Below are 17,900 nucleotides of genomic sequence, written 5' to 3'. Positions count from 1 at the left end.
AACTTCTATGGCCATAGGTACCCATGTTTTTCAACACACATACACTAGCTGGAGAATGTGTTGAAGGTGCAACACATGATAAGGTGGAAATCTTTCATGCAATGTGAGTGTGCATCTAGCTTTGAGTCTTAACATATGTTTTGGATGGATGTAATATAAAGGAGAAGCTCTCTCTTAGATAGACCCATTCGTATTATTATTCTTCTTATCCCCCCCCTCTTCTCTCTCTCTCTCTCTCTCTCTCTCTCATTATAGGTCTTTAAAATAATTGGTACATTTCCCAGTTGAATACTTAAGTTCACTTTTGTGTCCACATACTTGCACGCTTGTGTGCACAATAAACACAATCACATGCATGCATGCATGTGGATACCCCATGCATATACAAGCTCATGGTACAGTTCCGAGTTGAATACTTAAGTTCACTTTTGTGTGCACATACTTGCATGCTTGTGTGCACAATAAACACAATCACATGCATGCATGTGTGAATACCCCTTGCATAAACAAGCGCATGAGAGAGAGAGAGAGAGAGAGAGAGAGAGAGAGAGAGAGCATTCAATTTATCAAGTACTTGAAGGAAAACACATAGATAAAACATGAAGAAAAGCACCTAACATTGTTCTGTGTATCATAGAAGAAAGAAACTTCACACTTTTGCGCGTCCCAAGGGAAATGTGTGGTGGCGAATTGTCGATAATAAGCGATTTTATGTATAGTTCATCCATCCACATGTGTTCTCCGACCGTACACTTGTCAATTAGTTTGTGAATGTAAAAAGGCTAGTTAAATATAAGCCGCTAGCTTGAGGCCACAGGAAACTTTTTCTTTTAAAAAAATAGATAACATCTTTTCGTGAAGGTGAAGCGCAGCATGCACTTCCGAAAAAGGCGACGGAAACGCATCCGTGACTCTGAGTAGTTTGCATGATCGTGAGTAGATAGTTTCAAGATCTCTCTTTCGACGTGACTGAGGATACAAGTTGAGCCGTTCAAGGCATGAGAGGCACAGGTTCTTTTCTTTTTGCTCCCATGTACGCAGACAGCTGGTCTTGAAACCTTCCATATATAAATGTGAGATCGAAGGACCCACGTTGAGACGAGGCTCCTTAACTTTGCATACCCTTTCAAAGCAGCGCTTGTGGTGAGGTTCATAATGGCTCCCTTGGTTAAGAGGCTACAAAGATGGGAGGAGGTGGGGGGAGGAGGGGGAGGCGGAGGAGGGGTGGGAGGAGGAGGAGGAGGAGGAGGAGCAGCAGTGCTTCAAAGGCCTCTTTCGAATCACAGTATTGAGAGCGAGTGCCTGAACAAGAGAAACCTGAGCAAGGAGCTTTCATGGGAAGAGGGCGCACTTGCAGTAGATGGAGATCTAAAGATGGAGACTGTGAAGCTATCTTTTGATCACCTTCAATTGGAGGAGTGTGGTAAAGAGGTTGAATTGGCATCACCATGCAATCCTACCTCAACTGATCATAATGTGGCTATGGATTTATCATTGAAAGGTGATGAAGGGGTTGAATTGGCATCATTATGCAATCATAGCACAAAAAATAATGTGGAGTTGAGCAAGGAAAGGATAATTGATGGGCACGAAGAATCAGGAAGAATCAATGTGGCAGCATTTGATCATAGGGCCATGGATGAGCACCAAAAAGAAGAAGAGCAGAGAGCATTATCACAATTGCAGCAGCAGAAGCAGTTGGATGTGGAGAAGGTGGCGTGCGAGTGCTGTAGTATGTCGGAGGATTGCACCCCTGGTTACGTTGAAAGGGTAAGGAGGGATTTCTGCGGGCACTGGCTGTGTGGACTATGCGCGGAGGCGGTGCATGAGGAGCGCCACCGGCTCGGAGGGCCTTCCGGGACACCCATGGAGGCAGCGCTGAGGGCCCATATGCAGCCATGCCGCCAGTTTAGCGCCCAATCGAAGTGCGCACCTCCGCCCGACGTCGCGGTGCCCCACGCAGTGTGCCGTCTCCTGCGCCGCCACCTCAGCACCCCGTCACCTCGTCCTGGCCGCTGCCCTACCCTCTCCCGCAGCTCCAGCTGCCTCCCCTCCTACCGCCCCACGGCCTAAGCAGCCTCCCTTATTCCCTCCCACTCCACGTCCTCATCTTCCCATCGCCACCTCTCCCTCTGCCACACCTAGTCATTCACGTCAGCTTTCTGCCACCTCTGACTCCACGACTGGTCATCTCCACGCCACTTTGCCTTCCTTTCGATTCATGGCTTCCTGTATGCATGATGGCACCGGTGCGTTAACACGTCACGTGCACGTGCTAAAGTCATGGCCACGTTCATCTTCCGTCCACGTCATCATTGTCATAGACCCATATCAACTTTTTCTACTCGGTTTCATCTCCACGTCATCCATGCCCAAACTAACCCCCTGTCAGCTCTTAAGTTTAAGCTTATTTCGTGTCCATGTACTCTCTTTCATTACTTTCATGTACTCATCCACTTCATACATCAAGCGCATCCCTTCCTTGGTCACATCACTATCGTCTATGGTTATACCGCTACTACTACCTTAAGAAAGCTCAAAGAGCCATTTTTCCCATCTCATGAGCACATTGTATATATGTAAGTGATGGAGTTACAATGCATGCATGCAATAATAGTATGGGTTCAATTACACTTGGTTTTCCTTGAAAAAAATTTCCATCATGTTTTTGTATGGTATTCAAGAGTGTAATCTTCTCTATTAAGAAAATATGGCTTCTTGCTAACTCCTTTTATGACTCCAACATTCCCTTCATGTTGTTCATTTGTGCAACTCTACTTAGGTTAACTAATTTGTTTGAGTAGCCTTAATGTGTCTTGAACAATCTCAACATATCTTTTGAGGCCTTGTAAGATGGTGCACCATGGGATTATTACAAGGTTAGATTGTTTCATGCACTTTTTTTACCCATTCACAAATAAGCTATGCATGCTTAGCATTGAGAAGATGATAATTAGAATGCGACTAGTTACTAACTAGAGATGGTTTGATTATTTTTCCATGCATGTATTTGATCTGGCATGTATTTGATCTGGCTTTCCCATGTCTCAAGTCATTTTCACAAGCACGCATTCAATCTAATCACTCTATGCATACATGCATGCATGATTGTTCCACCATGAATTGCATGGATTATGTTAAATGCTCATTCACATTCATAATTTACCCCCTATTCTAAAGGTGTTCATCATTATTTTCATTGAAGGCGTCATTATTTTAATTAAAATGCATGACCCTTAATTAAAGTTTGTTACATAAAAACCTAGAGTGTAACACCGTGCAACCTCAGAGAATGATTGTAAAACAAGAAACTTTGATTTAAAAATGAGGTTTTTTTGTGAACTTTATGCTATAAATAATTCTTGAAGTATGAGATCAGATCAACCATCCATACATGGGTCACTTAAAGGAAATATTTAAATGCACTAGACTCTCCAATCTTAGAAAGACCTTAATATAAGAGACCAGAGCAACGACACATACATGGGTCACTTGAAGGAAATATTTGGAGTGCACTAGACTGTCCAATCTTAGAAAGACCTTAGTGTCCATTAAGTAAAAGATACTTTCAGATGAGGGCTGACTTTCTAGTAAAGCATAGAGGAAATATTTTGAGTGCACTAGACTCTCCAATCTTAGAAAAAGACCTTGTGCGCATTAAACTTTCAGATGAGGGCTAACTTTCTAGTGAGCCATAAAGGAAAGAGTTGCCACAAAGATTGTAGCAAAGGGACATTCTTATAATATAAGTCTTCCTTTTTTGGTCTTGTTATTCTTACAAGTCTTCATAGAGTTGCAGTCATGAATTTCACTTGCGTAATTACAAAAATGTTAACATGTTAATAACATTCACAAGACCTGCTATTAACATTAATTAATGTTAATATTAGTGCTATTAATTTTGGGTCACTTGAAAACTCCCACTACATGCTTTGGTTCTTACAATTGGGCCTTATACATTCTTATCATGGATATTGTGGTGTCAAAATGTGTGTAATAGGCAAGAATGTTTGGCGTTAGTATAGCATATTACCATTGTGATCACGTTAACACGATATTAATAACATAAAAATTTTAAGTAATTACGTAAATATTAAATCCTTGGTTGCAATAAAGGGACGTTCTTACAAGTCTTCCTTTTCTAGTTCTCTTACTCTTATAAGTCTTCATAGTATAGTTATCTTGCTCCTACAATAACAAATCTTCATACTTTAGTAAGATCTTACTCTTATTAGTCTTTATAGTATAGTTATCTTGCTCCTACAATAACAAATCTTCATACTTAAGTAAGTTCTCAACATGAATTACAAGTCCTTCTAGAGATATTGCATCCATATCAAGAGAATTGTTTCAAAATATCTTAAATTAGCTCTCTCTCTCTCTCTCTCTCTCTCTCTCTCTCTCTCTCTCTCTCTCTCACACACACACACACACACACACACACACACACACACACACACACACACACACATCCCTCATCTATTATAAAGCTCACATCACTATGGTCTCATGAAAATGAAAATCTCTCTCTCTCTCTCTCTCTCTCTCTCACACACACACACACACACACACACACACACACACACACACACATACAATCACACACATCTCATCTTTTAGAAAGCCTTTACTAATGGTATTGAGGCTATGGAAGTAGTTTTACATGAACGCCTGCAATATAGAGGCTCTTCACATATGCGTGACTTCTACAAAGATGCAAAACATTAAACTCTTGCATGCGAACTCTACACACTTGATAAGGTCTTCATTCTTAGTTCACCCGGCTATTGGTCGATTATGGGTTAATACTCTATGCATTGTTTTGATGCAGGCATGGAGACGGCTAGCAGCTACAACTTGGCTCTACCTATAAAAACCATGCAAAGTGAGTGTATAAGGTGAGTGCTTATACACTCACTTAGCTCGTATATCGGTGTTCTTTTGCCATGTCTGTTGTTTTGGCATCTGCTCTGGGAGTTCTTCCTCTGCCGAGCAGCGATAATGGACCGAGTGAGATCCTAACTAATCTATGTTGTGAAAATACGAAAAATTTTATGGGAGAATATATACATGTATTTAAACTTATGGATGTACACATTAGCATGGAGTATCTAATCAAAGGATTTTAGAACATAATAAAATGTAAAATAGTATGGTAGAAGTCTTTATTAGTAATAATTTGTAAATATCGACATCAAACCCAAAATAACACACCAAATACTAATGCTTGAGGGTACATAGGTTCTATATCAAGTAGAAGAGGCAAAATGTTTTTTAGTTTAAGTTGTATCCAAGTGTGCCAACTACCACCAAGTCCAAAATAGCCAAAACCTAGAAGTGTTAGCTGCAAGAAAGCACAATTGGCCCAAAATATGCAGTCACTCTTACAATGAAAACGTGAGATTCCTACGTCCTTGTAGTGTTGAAATAACTCTAGCTTAGTAATAGAAGCTTGATGCATAAGTGGGCAAACTTGTGGAGAAAAAACTCGCACACAAACATAAAGTATAAATGCTTACAAGGTATATATTTCTCCATTCTTAGTACAAATAGATCTTTATTAGTAATAGCAACCTGATGCTTGAGTCGGTGACCTTGTGGAGATAAACCTAGAGCCTTGTTTACCTACATTTCGGCGCATTTCTAGAGTGAAAATTCATGCCTCCTCCACAACTTCAAAAAAGCTAGAACCTAGAAATGCAGGCTACAAGCTAGCACAATTATCCCAAAATATATATTCACTCTCGTAATGGAGATGTGAGGTTCATGCATCCTTGCAGTGCTTGAAATAACATTGGGAGTTATTTACCACCATAGTAATGGTTGCTGCAGATGGTGTGAGGGGTGAGTGGCCTACTAAGATCCATGTCTCCCAAGACAACACATTGTGGCTAGCCCCATTGTCACACCTAAGTCAAGCCATGTAGCTAGGTGGTCTTTTTTAGGGGAACTCTAAATCAAGGCGAGCTGATTGCACAACTAGTTTTGTCTCGAATGTGTCAAATAGTACGAATAGGGATATGATTTCAACACCGTCCAATCGTCCAATCCTTATCCCAAGCTTCTATGAAAGAGTGTCTATGGCTGCAAGAATGTGAATCTTGCCAATCATGCAAACCTTGTCCCAAGCTTCTATGTAAGAGTTTCCATGGTTACAAGAATGTGAATCTAGTCCTCAAAGTTAGCAGGCTCTAGGAGGAACTCATATTCTTGGTTCTCATCTTCACCATCCAATATCTTGTTATTACAAGCTCTATAGATGTCAAGTGACATGGTGTGAGAGCTTCTACATCGCATAATCTACAAAAATCAATTGATGTGGTCCAAATGGTTGTGTTTAACTCGTTGGGATGAGAATGCTTCACCCTATGGGATGAGTCTTTCATGTTTTCAAGTTTATTTTTAAGGACTCTAAGTTACCTTTATGTATGTAAATATGATTGGTTTCCTAATCATGAACCAACCTTGCGTCTCTCATATAAGAAGGCCTTCTAAGGATCATTGTGTAGTATGACCCTCTTCTCTGAAAATCCATCACCATGAATGTGTAGTGGAATCTTAGCTCAAAGGTCTTAATCTTCACATTTTGAAGGACACCCAAAGGTTTAGCTATGTTCCCATTGGAAAAAGATTGACCATGAGGCTTGTACCTATGAGTGGTGGACTTCCCCAGGCCTCCCATAATCCTTTGGTGATTATGCTGACACCAGCACCACCATCCAAGATTGCAGAGACCATAAAAAATGATAGGTAACATGACGCTCGTTTCATCACTTTCAAAGTAGTGCCCCATCTTGTTCATGAACACTTTTAGTTGTCCTTTTGTCTTGGGTATGAAGGGAGAACGCTCACTACCTTTAGGTTTAAGTTCAGCTATATGGGCTCTTAAATTCCCATTCATCAAGATAGATAAGTCACTCCAAAGTTTATAGTTTCCTTATAAAAGAGAACTTATCAAGACTTGAACTTCCAAGGATAAGAAGGTTGTGAGGCCTGCTATATCCCTCGTGAGGATATTTGTGCTCACTTAGCTTGTACTCACTCAGAGGTAGGCTTGGACCTGCTAATGTGTAGGGGATATGCACTAATCCTTCCCTAGGAGACAGTGCCTCTGATCCTTCCCTAGGAGACAGTGCCTCTGATGGGGTTTGTCACCTATCACTTTGGAGAAAATATTATGGTGACTATAATGACCCATGGACGGCTAACTTTCCCCTCCCACTAAGTCCTTCTTCACTACATCTAGCAAAATGAAGGTGCAAAATATAGTTAGATTGGTTCCAAAGGTAGAGACTCTAGATTTAGCTCTTTTTATGGCCTCTTTAGAATGGTTGCAGTCTTGGTTAAGTCCTTTGGCAAGCACTGAGTTTCCCTCATTGGCTCTATGATTGGCTTTAGGATGGGGTCAGAGATCGGGTTAGTGGTTTGTATCTAACCACTTTCTCACGTTTAACATCATTGCCTGTAGGAAAATCCAACCATACCATGATAGAATCTTCAAGTGGGACCATGGATGTTTCAGCTTCAGATCCAGTTTCTATTTCATATTCCCATTCACTTTCGTCCTCTTTTTGGCTCTCAGCTTTTTTAATAGTACCCAATGTGTGTACAATGGCACACTTGGTCCCTTGACAATTCTAACTGAGGTTTGTTTGGAGACTTGTGAATCCTCAAAGCTCTGTTCTATGTAGCTCTTGATGTCTTGGTATAACTCATGTATAGCCTTTAAAGGTGCAAGTGCTGACGCTATGCTGGCTTCACCCCACAAGAGAAGAGCACTCCTCCAAATGAGGATTGGAGAGACTACTTTAATTTTGTAAGGGATTCATCGAATTCCTCATGTGCTTTTTCAACCACATAATTGATGCAATCTGTCTCTAATGACTCTTCTGTAGAGAGTACGTCTTCCTCTTGAAGGAGAAGTGGTACCCCTCTGTGTTTTGTATTTTGGTTGCCTTTTTAGGATTGGCATTATGAGATTCAATCACAACCGGTGATCTTGTATGACACTCAACAATGCTAAGCATGCTCCCCTGAGCTTGCTTTTTGTGTTCCACATATGTCATGTGATCATGATTTTCAATTTGGAGTGGTTGGGCGGGTTCTAATTTCTTGATTGGTGTATTTGGTGCACTGATGAGTGATGAATCAAAACTTGTTTCATCCTCACTTAGCGGTGTACTAGAACTTGTTTCATCTTCCAACTTTCTTTGGATCGTCAGGATTTCATTATGTTTGCCCATGCGACGAGAACAAACTTTCCTTTTTGTTTCTTTGTTCTCTATCTTACCCATGGGTTTTGTGGTTTGAGTGGTAGCCTGTGAGGTGGATGCTTCTGCATCATGTGTAGCTTTTGGCTTGTTTGGGTTTATGTCCTCAATAGGCTCCTTTTTCCTATCTTTTAATTCAACCTTGGTGTCGACAGTTTGTTGCCCCTTGTTTTTGTTAGGTTTAGAAGGGTTTTCTTTCTCTTTTGGTTTCTACATTAAATCATGTTCTTCTACCCATTTCGAAGTGTTTTATTTTACGTTCTTTTTGACTGGATCTCATGCCTTGGCTTGTAAGCATGTAAGCACATTCAAGGATATCGTGGACAATTGCCTGTTTTGCACACTTAAGATGTTAAGAGTTGTATTTTGTGAGATAGGTTTGCAGTGAAGCAATTCGCCTTGGGCAATCTTGGAATATGTGATTGATGCCACATCGTTCACATAGGATTGCAAGGTGTCCGTGATTGTGGGCATGGAAGTATTCCAAACTGTGCAATTTGCCACCTTGTGTGATCCACGATAATAGAAACACTGAAGTGTTTGCTTAACTGCTTCCTGAGCAGTTTCTACCCTTTGGACTGTTTCTGTTTAGTGCATGGGAGATGGAGGTTTTGAGTTAATTGTAGATGAATTGGGACATTGGGATGTGTTGTGACCAAAGGTTTTGCAATATATGCAGTACAAAAAAATAAGTGCCTTGTATGCACAATGGGGATTGGGATGGTCGTAGAGTGATTGCATTGGACACAAGGAATTTTGCTCATCACTTGGAGAGGCATTAAGGATGTTTGGTTTTGGAGGAGCTCATCCTCTCCTAGAGATGTCGGTTGTAAGTTTTTAAGCAAGGCGCTGCATAGAATTCAGGGAACGTCAATTCTGAGATTAATTTTTCTTTAGCCATTGCCTCACTAGTTTAGATGAGGAACATCTCATATTGTGATCATTTTCCATCATGTTATCATCTAAATGTATTGCTTCTTTACAACATTGATCAAATGTTTCCGGATCGGATACAATGATTAAGTTGTGTAAGTTGTTATTCTTTAAGCCCATCATAAAACATGTTTTCAATTGAGAATCATTTAATTTTTCCCATGCCTCACATTGTGATCCGAGAGTTTTATCCGAAGGATAAAGTCTTTAATGATTTCGTTTGGTTTACGCTGAATTGAATAGAGTTCTCTTGCTGCACTCCACTGATCACCTTGTCTGAGATCAATTTTTCTTTAGCCATTGCCTCACTAGTTTAGATGAGGAACATCTCATATTGTGATCATCTTCCATCATGTTATCATCTAAATGTATTGCTTCTTTACAACATTGATCAAATGTTTCCGGATCGGATACAATGATTAAGTTGTGTAAGTTGTTATTCTTTAAGCCCATCATAAAACATGTTTTCAATTGAGAATCATTTATTTTTTCCCATGCCTCACATTGTGATCCGAGAGTTTTATCCGAAGGATAAAGTCTTTAATGATTTCGTTTGGTTTACGTTGAATTGAATAGAGTTCTCTTGTTGCACTCCACCGATCACCTTGTCTGAGAAGCCCTTGATAAAGGCTGTTCTCAAAGTCTTGAAGTTCATCTTGATCGCATGCATCGAGGTGATGAACCATCGTCTAGCCTTTCCCACTATGCATAGGTTTAACACATGTACCTTGGTGGGGCAGTTTGAATTTCTAAAGGCTTCACATCTTTGTTCATCAAACATTTGTATGAATTGAACAGGATTAGTTGTTCTATCGTATTTGTCCATGATTTTCGAAATCTATATGGCCATATTTTTGTACGAGTCACTGAGGCTGTATGTGAGTGCTAATGTGGGTAAGGACTCACTCAGTCCTTGGGCAAGCCCCCTTCCTAGATTAGTCAGTATATCCAAGGTGTGGGAATCTAGGGGTTACAGAGGGTTGGTACCTAGCATGTCTAAAGGCTTAGGACTTATGATAGTGTTAGGCAAGGGACCAAATCCCGGTGGGATTGATGTGACAGGGGGTGTAAAACTCGATGACATGCTTATTGTAGGCATGGCAAATGGTATTGGGAGGTGCATTTTTGGGGCATGGATCTCAATGGCTCGAAGATGTCAGCCATTGGGTTCAATGAGGGTATCGGCCAACGTAGTCTAACTATCGTTGCCAGGTCTTGATGCTGCCAATTTCTTCTTTAATGAGCAAGCACATTTTTTTTCTTTTTAGATTTTATGACAGCCTTAGGAGGCACGATGTACTTTTTGTTGGGTCAAACGAGTGTCCGTTTGCCCTAATTAGCTTAGGTGCTACACGCACATAAACCTCTTAGAGATATTTTTTTGGAAAAAGTGCGTGATAGTAGCATCCCAGATGGAAGAGGAGGTCTCAAAACCTATTTTCCATCATTGTGTCTGAAGATGAAATTTTTCCTTAGGAAAGTACCTGTTTTACAGCTTGTTTTTGAAGATGTTCCAAAAGGAATTTAGAAAAACTTTGTATGAGAGACTTGTAGTAGTTTTGGAGTACTACAACATTGAGTTTTTTGTGATTTTGTCATTTAGACCCTCAAAAAGTAGCCTGAATATGATTTGTAATCATTTTCGCATTGTTTAGGGTGATTTTTAGTGCTTTAAGGATCATTTTTGGCCTTGATTTTCAGGATGAATTTTGAGGCTGCTGGTCGGAGGCCACAATGATGGATTTTGCCCTCGAATGCTCAAGACCAATTTCTTTGCCAACGGTGACGTGAACTAGTGGGGTGCAGTTCACAACGTAAAACAGGCTTCACGAATTTTATTAAATTATTATTATTTTTTACAGGAGTTGTTTCATAATGAGAAAGTTTATTAATGGTTCACGGCGTAAAACACGTGGCTCACAGATTTTTTTTTTGACGTGAAACCTTAAGGCGTAAAAGGTTTTTTTTTTGACATGAAACTTTAAGGTGTGAAACCTTTAAGGCGTGAAAGTTTTTTTTTATACGTGAAATCTTAAGGCATGAAAGTTTAGGGCGTGAAAGTTTTTTTTTTTGACGTGAAATCTTAAGGTGTGAGGTTTTTTTCTTTTGATGTGAAACCTTTAAGGTGTGAAAAAGTTTTTTTTTTTTTTTTGGAGTCTTATGGGGGAATTCAAATTTCTTTCTTTGGGAAGAATATTTTTTGAATTTTAATTTAGGGAGATATTGGAATTTTCTTAAAAAGGCAAGTGGGAATCAAAAAACTCAACCCTTTTATGACACCCTCTTACACCCTTCATAAATGATCCCCAAAATGGACAATTTGACAACTCATTGGCATCTTTTCATTCAATGCTCGTTAACTTTAATGAGGGTGGTTGCAAGATGAGGTTATCTAGTTTCATGTAGTGGGCGCCCTCCTTGGCTTTAGCTGGAAAACAGGCATTTTTTCAAGAAGAATAGCCAATCTCTCATAGTTAGCCAAGGAGTTTCACTTCAAGGTCTTCTAACGAAACATCATATGCAAAGTTGGGCACCCAAAACTATAATCTGATCGAATATCCAATAATTGCAAATCCCCTTTTCTTTGGGAACCAAGTTTGTATACAGGCCCTGTCTTAGGTTTAGACAAGTACAGTGAATGTGAGTAAATTGCCTATAACTTTTACATTATTACTCATATGATGTTCCCACTTTGCATATCACAAATACAAATAACATAGAGCTTAACTTGATTTATCGAGTAATTTTTGATGTGTTCTACTATTTTCTATATTATTTAAAAGGTATTAGAATTGTTTAAAAACATACTATTTTATCCTCCCACCACATCTACCATCTAAAATGCTCAAATTGTATGGATCTAGTGATGATTAGATTGGGAAAGATTAGTATAATGTGGGTATAAGGTAAAATTACAAATCTAACGGTTGGATTTTTGTAGATTTACTTTGGAAAATTCCTTATGACTGTTAGAGACCCATTAAATCAATAGTAATTTAATTCTAGAAAATTAAATATTGAATCTTTCAATCTAAAACCTCAAGGGATCAATACTCTTGTTGCCATGAATTTATTAAAAAAAATTTGGCTTGATTTGAGTATGGGAAGGTCCATTTTCAATCCTCCCAAGTGAAAATTCCCATATTGTGTCCACTCTCCCCTTTTCAAGTCTAAAACCAATCCTAGTTAGGTTTGGAAATCTAGGCTTGGTAAACTTCACAGCTTAGGTTTCATTCCATGTGTGAGGCTTGGGTAGGCACAAATCTTATATATGCATGCCACTTTATGTCCACATGAGCATCGAGAGGATCCACATAAGCAGCTTGCCACCTCAGCTTGCCACCTCCACCCTCCATGTCAACATGGTCAACCTAGTTGACTCCCCACCTCATCATCCTAGTCATCATTAATGCCACATCATCTTGCCACCTTTGCATGCCACCTTGCACTTGGTGACATGGCGTGCCACATCATTGAATTGCCACATCAACCATAATAGTGCCACATGTCAAGAGAATGCCACGTGTCATGCACGTGGCACCTCCTTCCCACCTCCCCTCTTTTTTCAAAAACATATTTTTGAAAAAGTTAATTTAGTAATTTAGAGAAAAAATTATATAGAATTTTAAATAATAAAATATATATAACTTATTAAATAAAAGAATTTAAAATCACTAATTTTAAAGGATTATATTTTGGAATTAGATCAATAATATTATTATTAAAGTTCATATAATTTTAAAAAAATAAATTTTTTAATTTAATATTTCTTGAAAAATTTTAAAGTAGAATAAACCTTTGAATAAAATTTGAAAAAAATACTTTATTAAAAAAAGCAGTTATATAATTATAAAATAAAAGATATCTTTAAAGATATATTTATATATCTAATAATGATAAATATTTAGACTTGTTAATAAATATTATTAATAATATTTATTTTTAAGTGGATAATAGTTTTTCTTTAATTATCTTTATGTTTTTCTTAGTTATCCAATCAATCTTAGATAGGAAATCCAATGAGATTTGAAGTGGATAACCTATTTTTCCTATATAATCACACATCTCTAGTACTATCCCACACTTATCTCTAGTACTATTCCATCATTGAGCCTTTATAATATTTTCTCTCTTAGCTTCCTTGAGAATGGGTTCTCAAAGTCGTAGGAGTCGGAAACGTGATAGGACTAGACTCCCCCCCATCCACCAAGTTCAAGAGGAGGAGAGGAGAAGGGTAGCTCGTGAGAGAAAGAGAGAGTGGAGAGCACGTCAATGAGCAACACCTTCCGTTTGGCGATGATCCAAGCCTTGCTCCTCCTCTTCCACTTCCTCTCCCTTCGCCCTCTTCCCCCCCACTACCCCTTAGTTTAGATAATCCACATGAACCCGCCCTTCTTGAGTCCTCTCTTCTACAAGAACCCACCCCCCCTCCTTTGGGCGTCCTTCGTGTGGATAGGAAAGAACTATCAAAGTCAGGGGCACATCGTCGTGCCCATGCAATCTTCCATTCCTATTTCAAAGACCTCACGCCTTCATCACACGCATGTGTGCTTGATGCTTTGATTGATCTGCCCAACATGGGCAACTGCAGGGCGCTTTCCGACATTGGAGGTCGAAGAGAGAGGAGAGCTGGCATGGCGGTGCTATAAAGTGTTCGTCATTCCTATATAGTTAACAAGAAGAGGAACTCTGCGGATGCTTTGGCTGCTCGACGGGCTATTGTGGCAGCCATAAGTAGCTCCCAAATGAAGGGTAAGGTTAGTGCCACATCTCGCATCCTTTCCATAGCACCACACGCACTTAGAGTTGGGTCTATTAGACGACAAAGTTTAGATGCCAATGAGGTTGGTGCTTTGTGGGCGAGTAGTGGTCGTGTAGCTAGGCATGATCGCCTACTAGATGAAACCACTAGAACCTTGATAGAAAGTTTTTGGGAGGAGAATTGTCGTGCCTCGCCAGTTTTCAAGAAAGCTTTGCGTAAAAGAGTGACAAGAGGAGTGTTCATTGAGCACGGTGCTTGCTTTCTTGAAATGACCCAAACTGAGTTGTATTCTCAGTTTGTGGCTTCGTATCCAGAGCTTAAAATTGGGCAAAGGTCATTTGAGGGGTGTAAGCCTTGGTTTGTAAGGTACTCACGTCAGCATGACACATGTTGTCGCTACCATGTTGAGTTCAAACTTTTTTATGATGTGTTCCGTTCTCTTAGTGGGCATAGAGAGTTGCCTCGTAGTCCACGTGATTTCATCCACTCTCTTTTGTGTGCACGCACGGAGGATGCCCAGTTCCATAGGATGCCTTGTGTGGAGAGCAATTGCACATCATGTGGTTCACTTGCACATCTACAGATGGTAGATCTTGATGCAAGTGACCAAGAGATAGTGGCATGGCAACGTTATGAGTATGTGACACACCAGCTCCAGAGTGGTGGACAGTCCAGGAAGTTGCAGCTCGTGGACAAACATACACCACGTTGTCACTTCACAGCCACATTTAAGGAGCAGATCTACCCCTACATACGGCACAGTCATTGTGCTAAGTGGCAGGATCGTCAGTTCCGAGCATGCCTAGCAGAGTTTCCTATTGGTGTGGTCGTCTCTGTGATTGATTTTGCAGAGAACTACACTTTCACACCTTTTCAGGAGATACAATCTGAGTATTACTTCTCAGAGCAGGTAATGGTTATATTTTGTAATATTTGTTTTATGTTTGAGCTACATTACTTATTTGATTTTTTGTGTCCTAAACGTATGTATTGCTTACCTCAACAGGTTGCTATTATGGTCCACATTAGCTATCGACATGCAGAGGCTCATGTAGATGCGATAGCGAGTACCCCCGAGACACGTGTCATTATTCGAGAGTATCATTTCTATATCAGTGATGATCGTTCACATGATGCACATTTTGTGCAACACTGTTTTCGTCTCCATGACACATCCACCAGTTGTATCCCATTTTGATTTATATATTGGACTATGTCTTTTGTGATTTTGAATTTCTATAAAGTTTTAAATATTGGACTATGTCTTTTGTGATTTTTAATTTCTATAAAGTTTGTACATATAAGGTGCCATGCTATTTTTTACATAGGGGACCCTTTGGGCACTATGTCAAAAATTAGCGGATGGCAACACACCATCCCACCCATCCGGCATCTGATGGTGATGAAACTTTGCGAGTGGTAGGGTAGCAGTCCAGGGAACCTCACGCAAAGTTCCACCCCCCACCCAAACCCGCTATTTTTCACATAGGGAACTCTTTGGGCACTATGTGAAAAATAGTGGATGGCAACACACCGTTCCACCCATCCGGCACATCAGATAATGGTGAAACTTTGCAAGTGGTGGGATAGTAGCCTTGTGGACCTGCTTGCAAAGTTTCATCACCATTAGACATCGTATGATAATGATGCCTCATCCAAACCCGCTATTTCTGCATAGGGAACCCTTTGGGCACTATGTCAAAAAATAGCATATGGCAACACACCGTCCTGCCCATCTGACATCCGATGGTGATGAAAATTTGTAAGTTGTGGGACATCAGCCCCATGGACCCGCTTGCAAAGTTTCACCAACCGTCGAAAAATCGTATGATAATTATGGCCCACCTAAACCCATTGTTTTTTCCCTAGGGGACCCTTTCGGTGCTATGTGAAAAATAGTGGATGGCAACACACAGTCCTGCCCATTCGGCATCCGATGGTGATGAAAATTTATGATGGTGATAAAAATTTGCGATTAGTGGAGTAGCAACCCCAAGGACCCTCTCGCAAAGTTTCACCACCATCGGACATCGGATGATAATGATGCCCTATCCAAACCCACTATTTTTCACATAGGGGACCCTTTGAGCACTATTTGAAAATTAGCAGGATGACAACACACCGTCCAGCCTATCTGGCATCCGATGATGGTGGAACTTTGCGAGTGGTGGGGTAGCAACCCCATGGATCCACTCGTAAAGTTTCAACACAATCGAACGTCATATGATAATGATCCCCCGCCCAAACCCGCTATTTTTGCATAGGGGGCCCTTTGGGCACTATGTGAAAAATAGCGGATGGTAATACATAGTCCCGCCCATCCGACATTCGATGGTGATGAAACTTTGCAACTGGTGGGGTAGCATCCACTTGGAACTTCTTGCAAATTTTCACCACCATTGGACATTGTATGATAATGATGGCCAACCCAAACTTCCTATTGCATAGGGAACCTTTTGGGCACTATGCCAAAAAATAGTGGATAGCAACACACCGTCCCGCCCATCCGACGTCTGATAGTGATGAAACTTTGTGAGCAGTGGGGTAGCAACCCCAAGGACCCTCTTGTAAAGTTTCATCACCATCGGACATCGGATGAAATTGATGCCCAACCCAAACCCGCTATTTTTTACATAGGGGACCCTTTGGGCACTATGTGAAAAATAGTGGATGGCAACACACTGTCTAGTCTATCTAGCATCCAATGGTGGTGAAACATCGTGAGTGGTGGGGTAGCAGCCCCATGGACCTACTCGCAAAGTTTCACCACAATCGGATGTCGTATGATAATGATGCCTCGCCCAAACCCGCTATTTTTTACATAGGGGATCCTTTGGGCACTATGTGAAAAATAGCGGATGGTAACGCACCGCCCCGCCCATTCGGCATCCGATGGTGATGAAACTTTTCAACTAGTGATGAGGAAGCAGTCAGCTAGACCTTCTTGCAAAGTTTCACTACCATTGCACATCGTATGATACTGATGGCCCACCCAAACTTCCTATTTTTTGCATAGGGAACCCTTTGGGCACTATATCAAAAAATAGCGGATGGCAACACACTATCTTGCCCATCCCACATTTGATGGTAAAACTTTACCACCCGAGTGGTGGGGTAGCAATTTGAGGGACCCTCTCGTAAAGTTTCACCACCATTGGACATGATAATGATGCCCCACCCAAACCCACTATTTTTTACATAGGGGATCCTTTGGACACTATGTGAAAAATAGCGGATGGCAACACACCGGCCCACCCATCCGACATCCCCGATGGTGGTGAAACTTTTCAAATGGTGGGGTAGTAGCCTCATGGACTGGCTTGCAAAGTTTCATCACCATCGGACATCGTATGATAATGATGCCTCAACCAAACCCCCTATTTTTTTTTGCATAGGGGACCCTTTGAGCACTATGTCAAAAAATAGCGGATGGCAACACACCGTCTCGCCCATCCGACGTCCAATGGTAATGAAACTTTATAGCTGGTGGGTTAGCATCCATGTGGACCCATTTGCAAAGTATCACCACCATCGGACATCGTATGATAATGATGCCCGACCCTAACCCGCCGCTATTTTTTTATATAGGGGACCCTTTGGGCACTATGTCAAAAAATAGCGGATGGCAGCACACCGTCCCGCCCATTTGGTGTCTGATGGTGATGAAACATTTCAAGGGGTGGGGTAGCAGCCCCAGAGACCCTCTCACAAAGTTTCACCACCATCCAACATGATAATGATGCCCCACCTAAACCCGCTATTTTTCACATAGGGGACCCTTTGGGCACTATGAAAAATAGCGGATGGCAACACACCGTCCCACCCATCCGGCATCCAATGGTGGTGATACTTTGCAAGTGGTGGGATAGAAGCCCCACGGACCCACTTGCAAAGTTTCACCACCATCGGATCCCGTATGATAATGATGCCCCACC

At 40.8% G+C, this 17,900-nt stretch overlaps 1 protein-coding gene across 1 annotated transcript; it reads left to right on the top strand.

Moving 5' to 3' along the window:
- Window positions 1-861: 861 nt before the first annotated feature.
- LOC147625207 (uncharacterized) lies at window positions 862-2,701 on the top strand. Its single transcript, XM_086818961.1, has one exon. It carries the CDS (start codon window positions 1,156-1,158, stop codon window positions 2,071-2,073), a length of 918 nt encoding a protein of 305 aa, XP_086675087.1. The 5' UTR covers window positions 862-1,155; the 3' UTR covers window positions 2,074-2,701.
- The last annotated feature ends 15,199 nt before the right edge of the window (window positions 2,702-17,900 follow it).

Source organism: Cibotium barometz, chromosome 24 (genome assembly GCF_041138505.1).
Source record: "Cibotium barometz isolate CiBa-2024 chromosome 24, ASM4113850v1, whole genome shotgun sequence".
In the NCBI taxonomy this organism is placed as follows: domain Eukaryota; kingdom Viridiplantae; phylum Streptophyta; class Polypodiopsida; order Cyatheales; family Cibotiaceae; genus Cibotium; species Cibotium barometz.
This window is presented reverse-complemented; position numbering and strand designations above follow the sequence as displayed.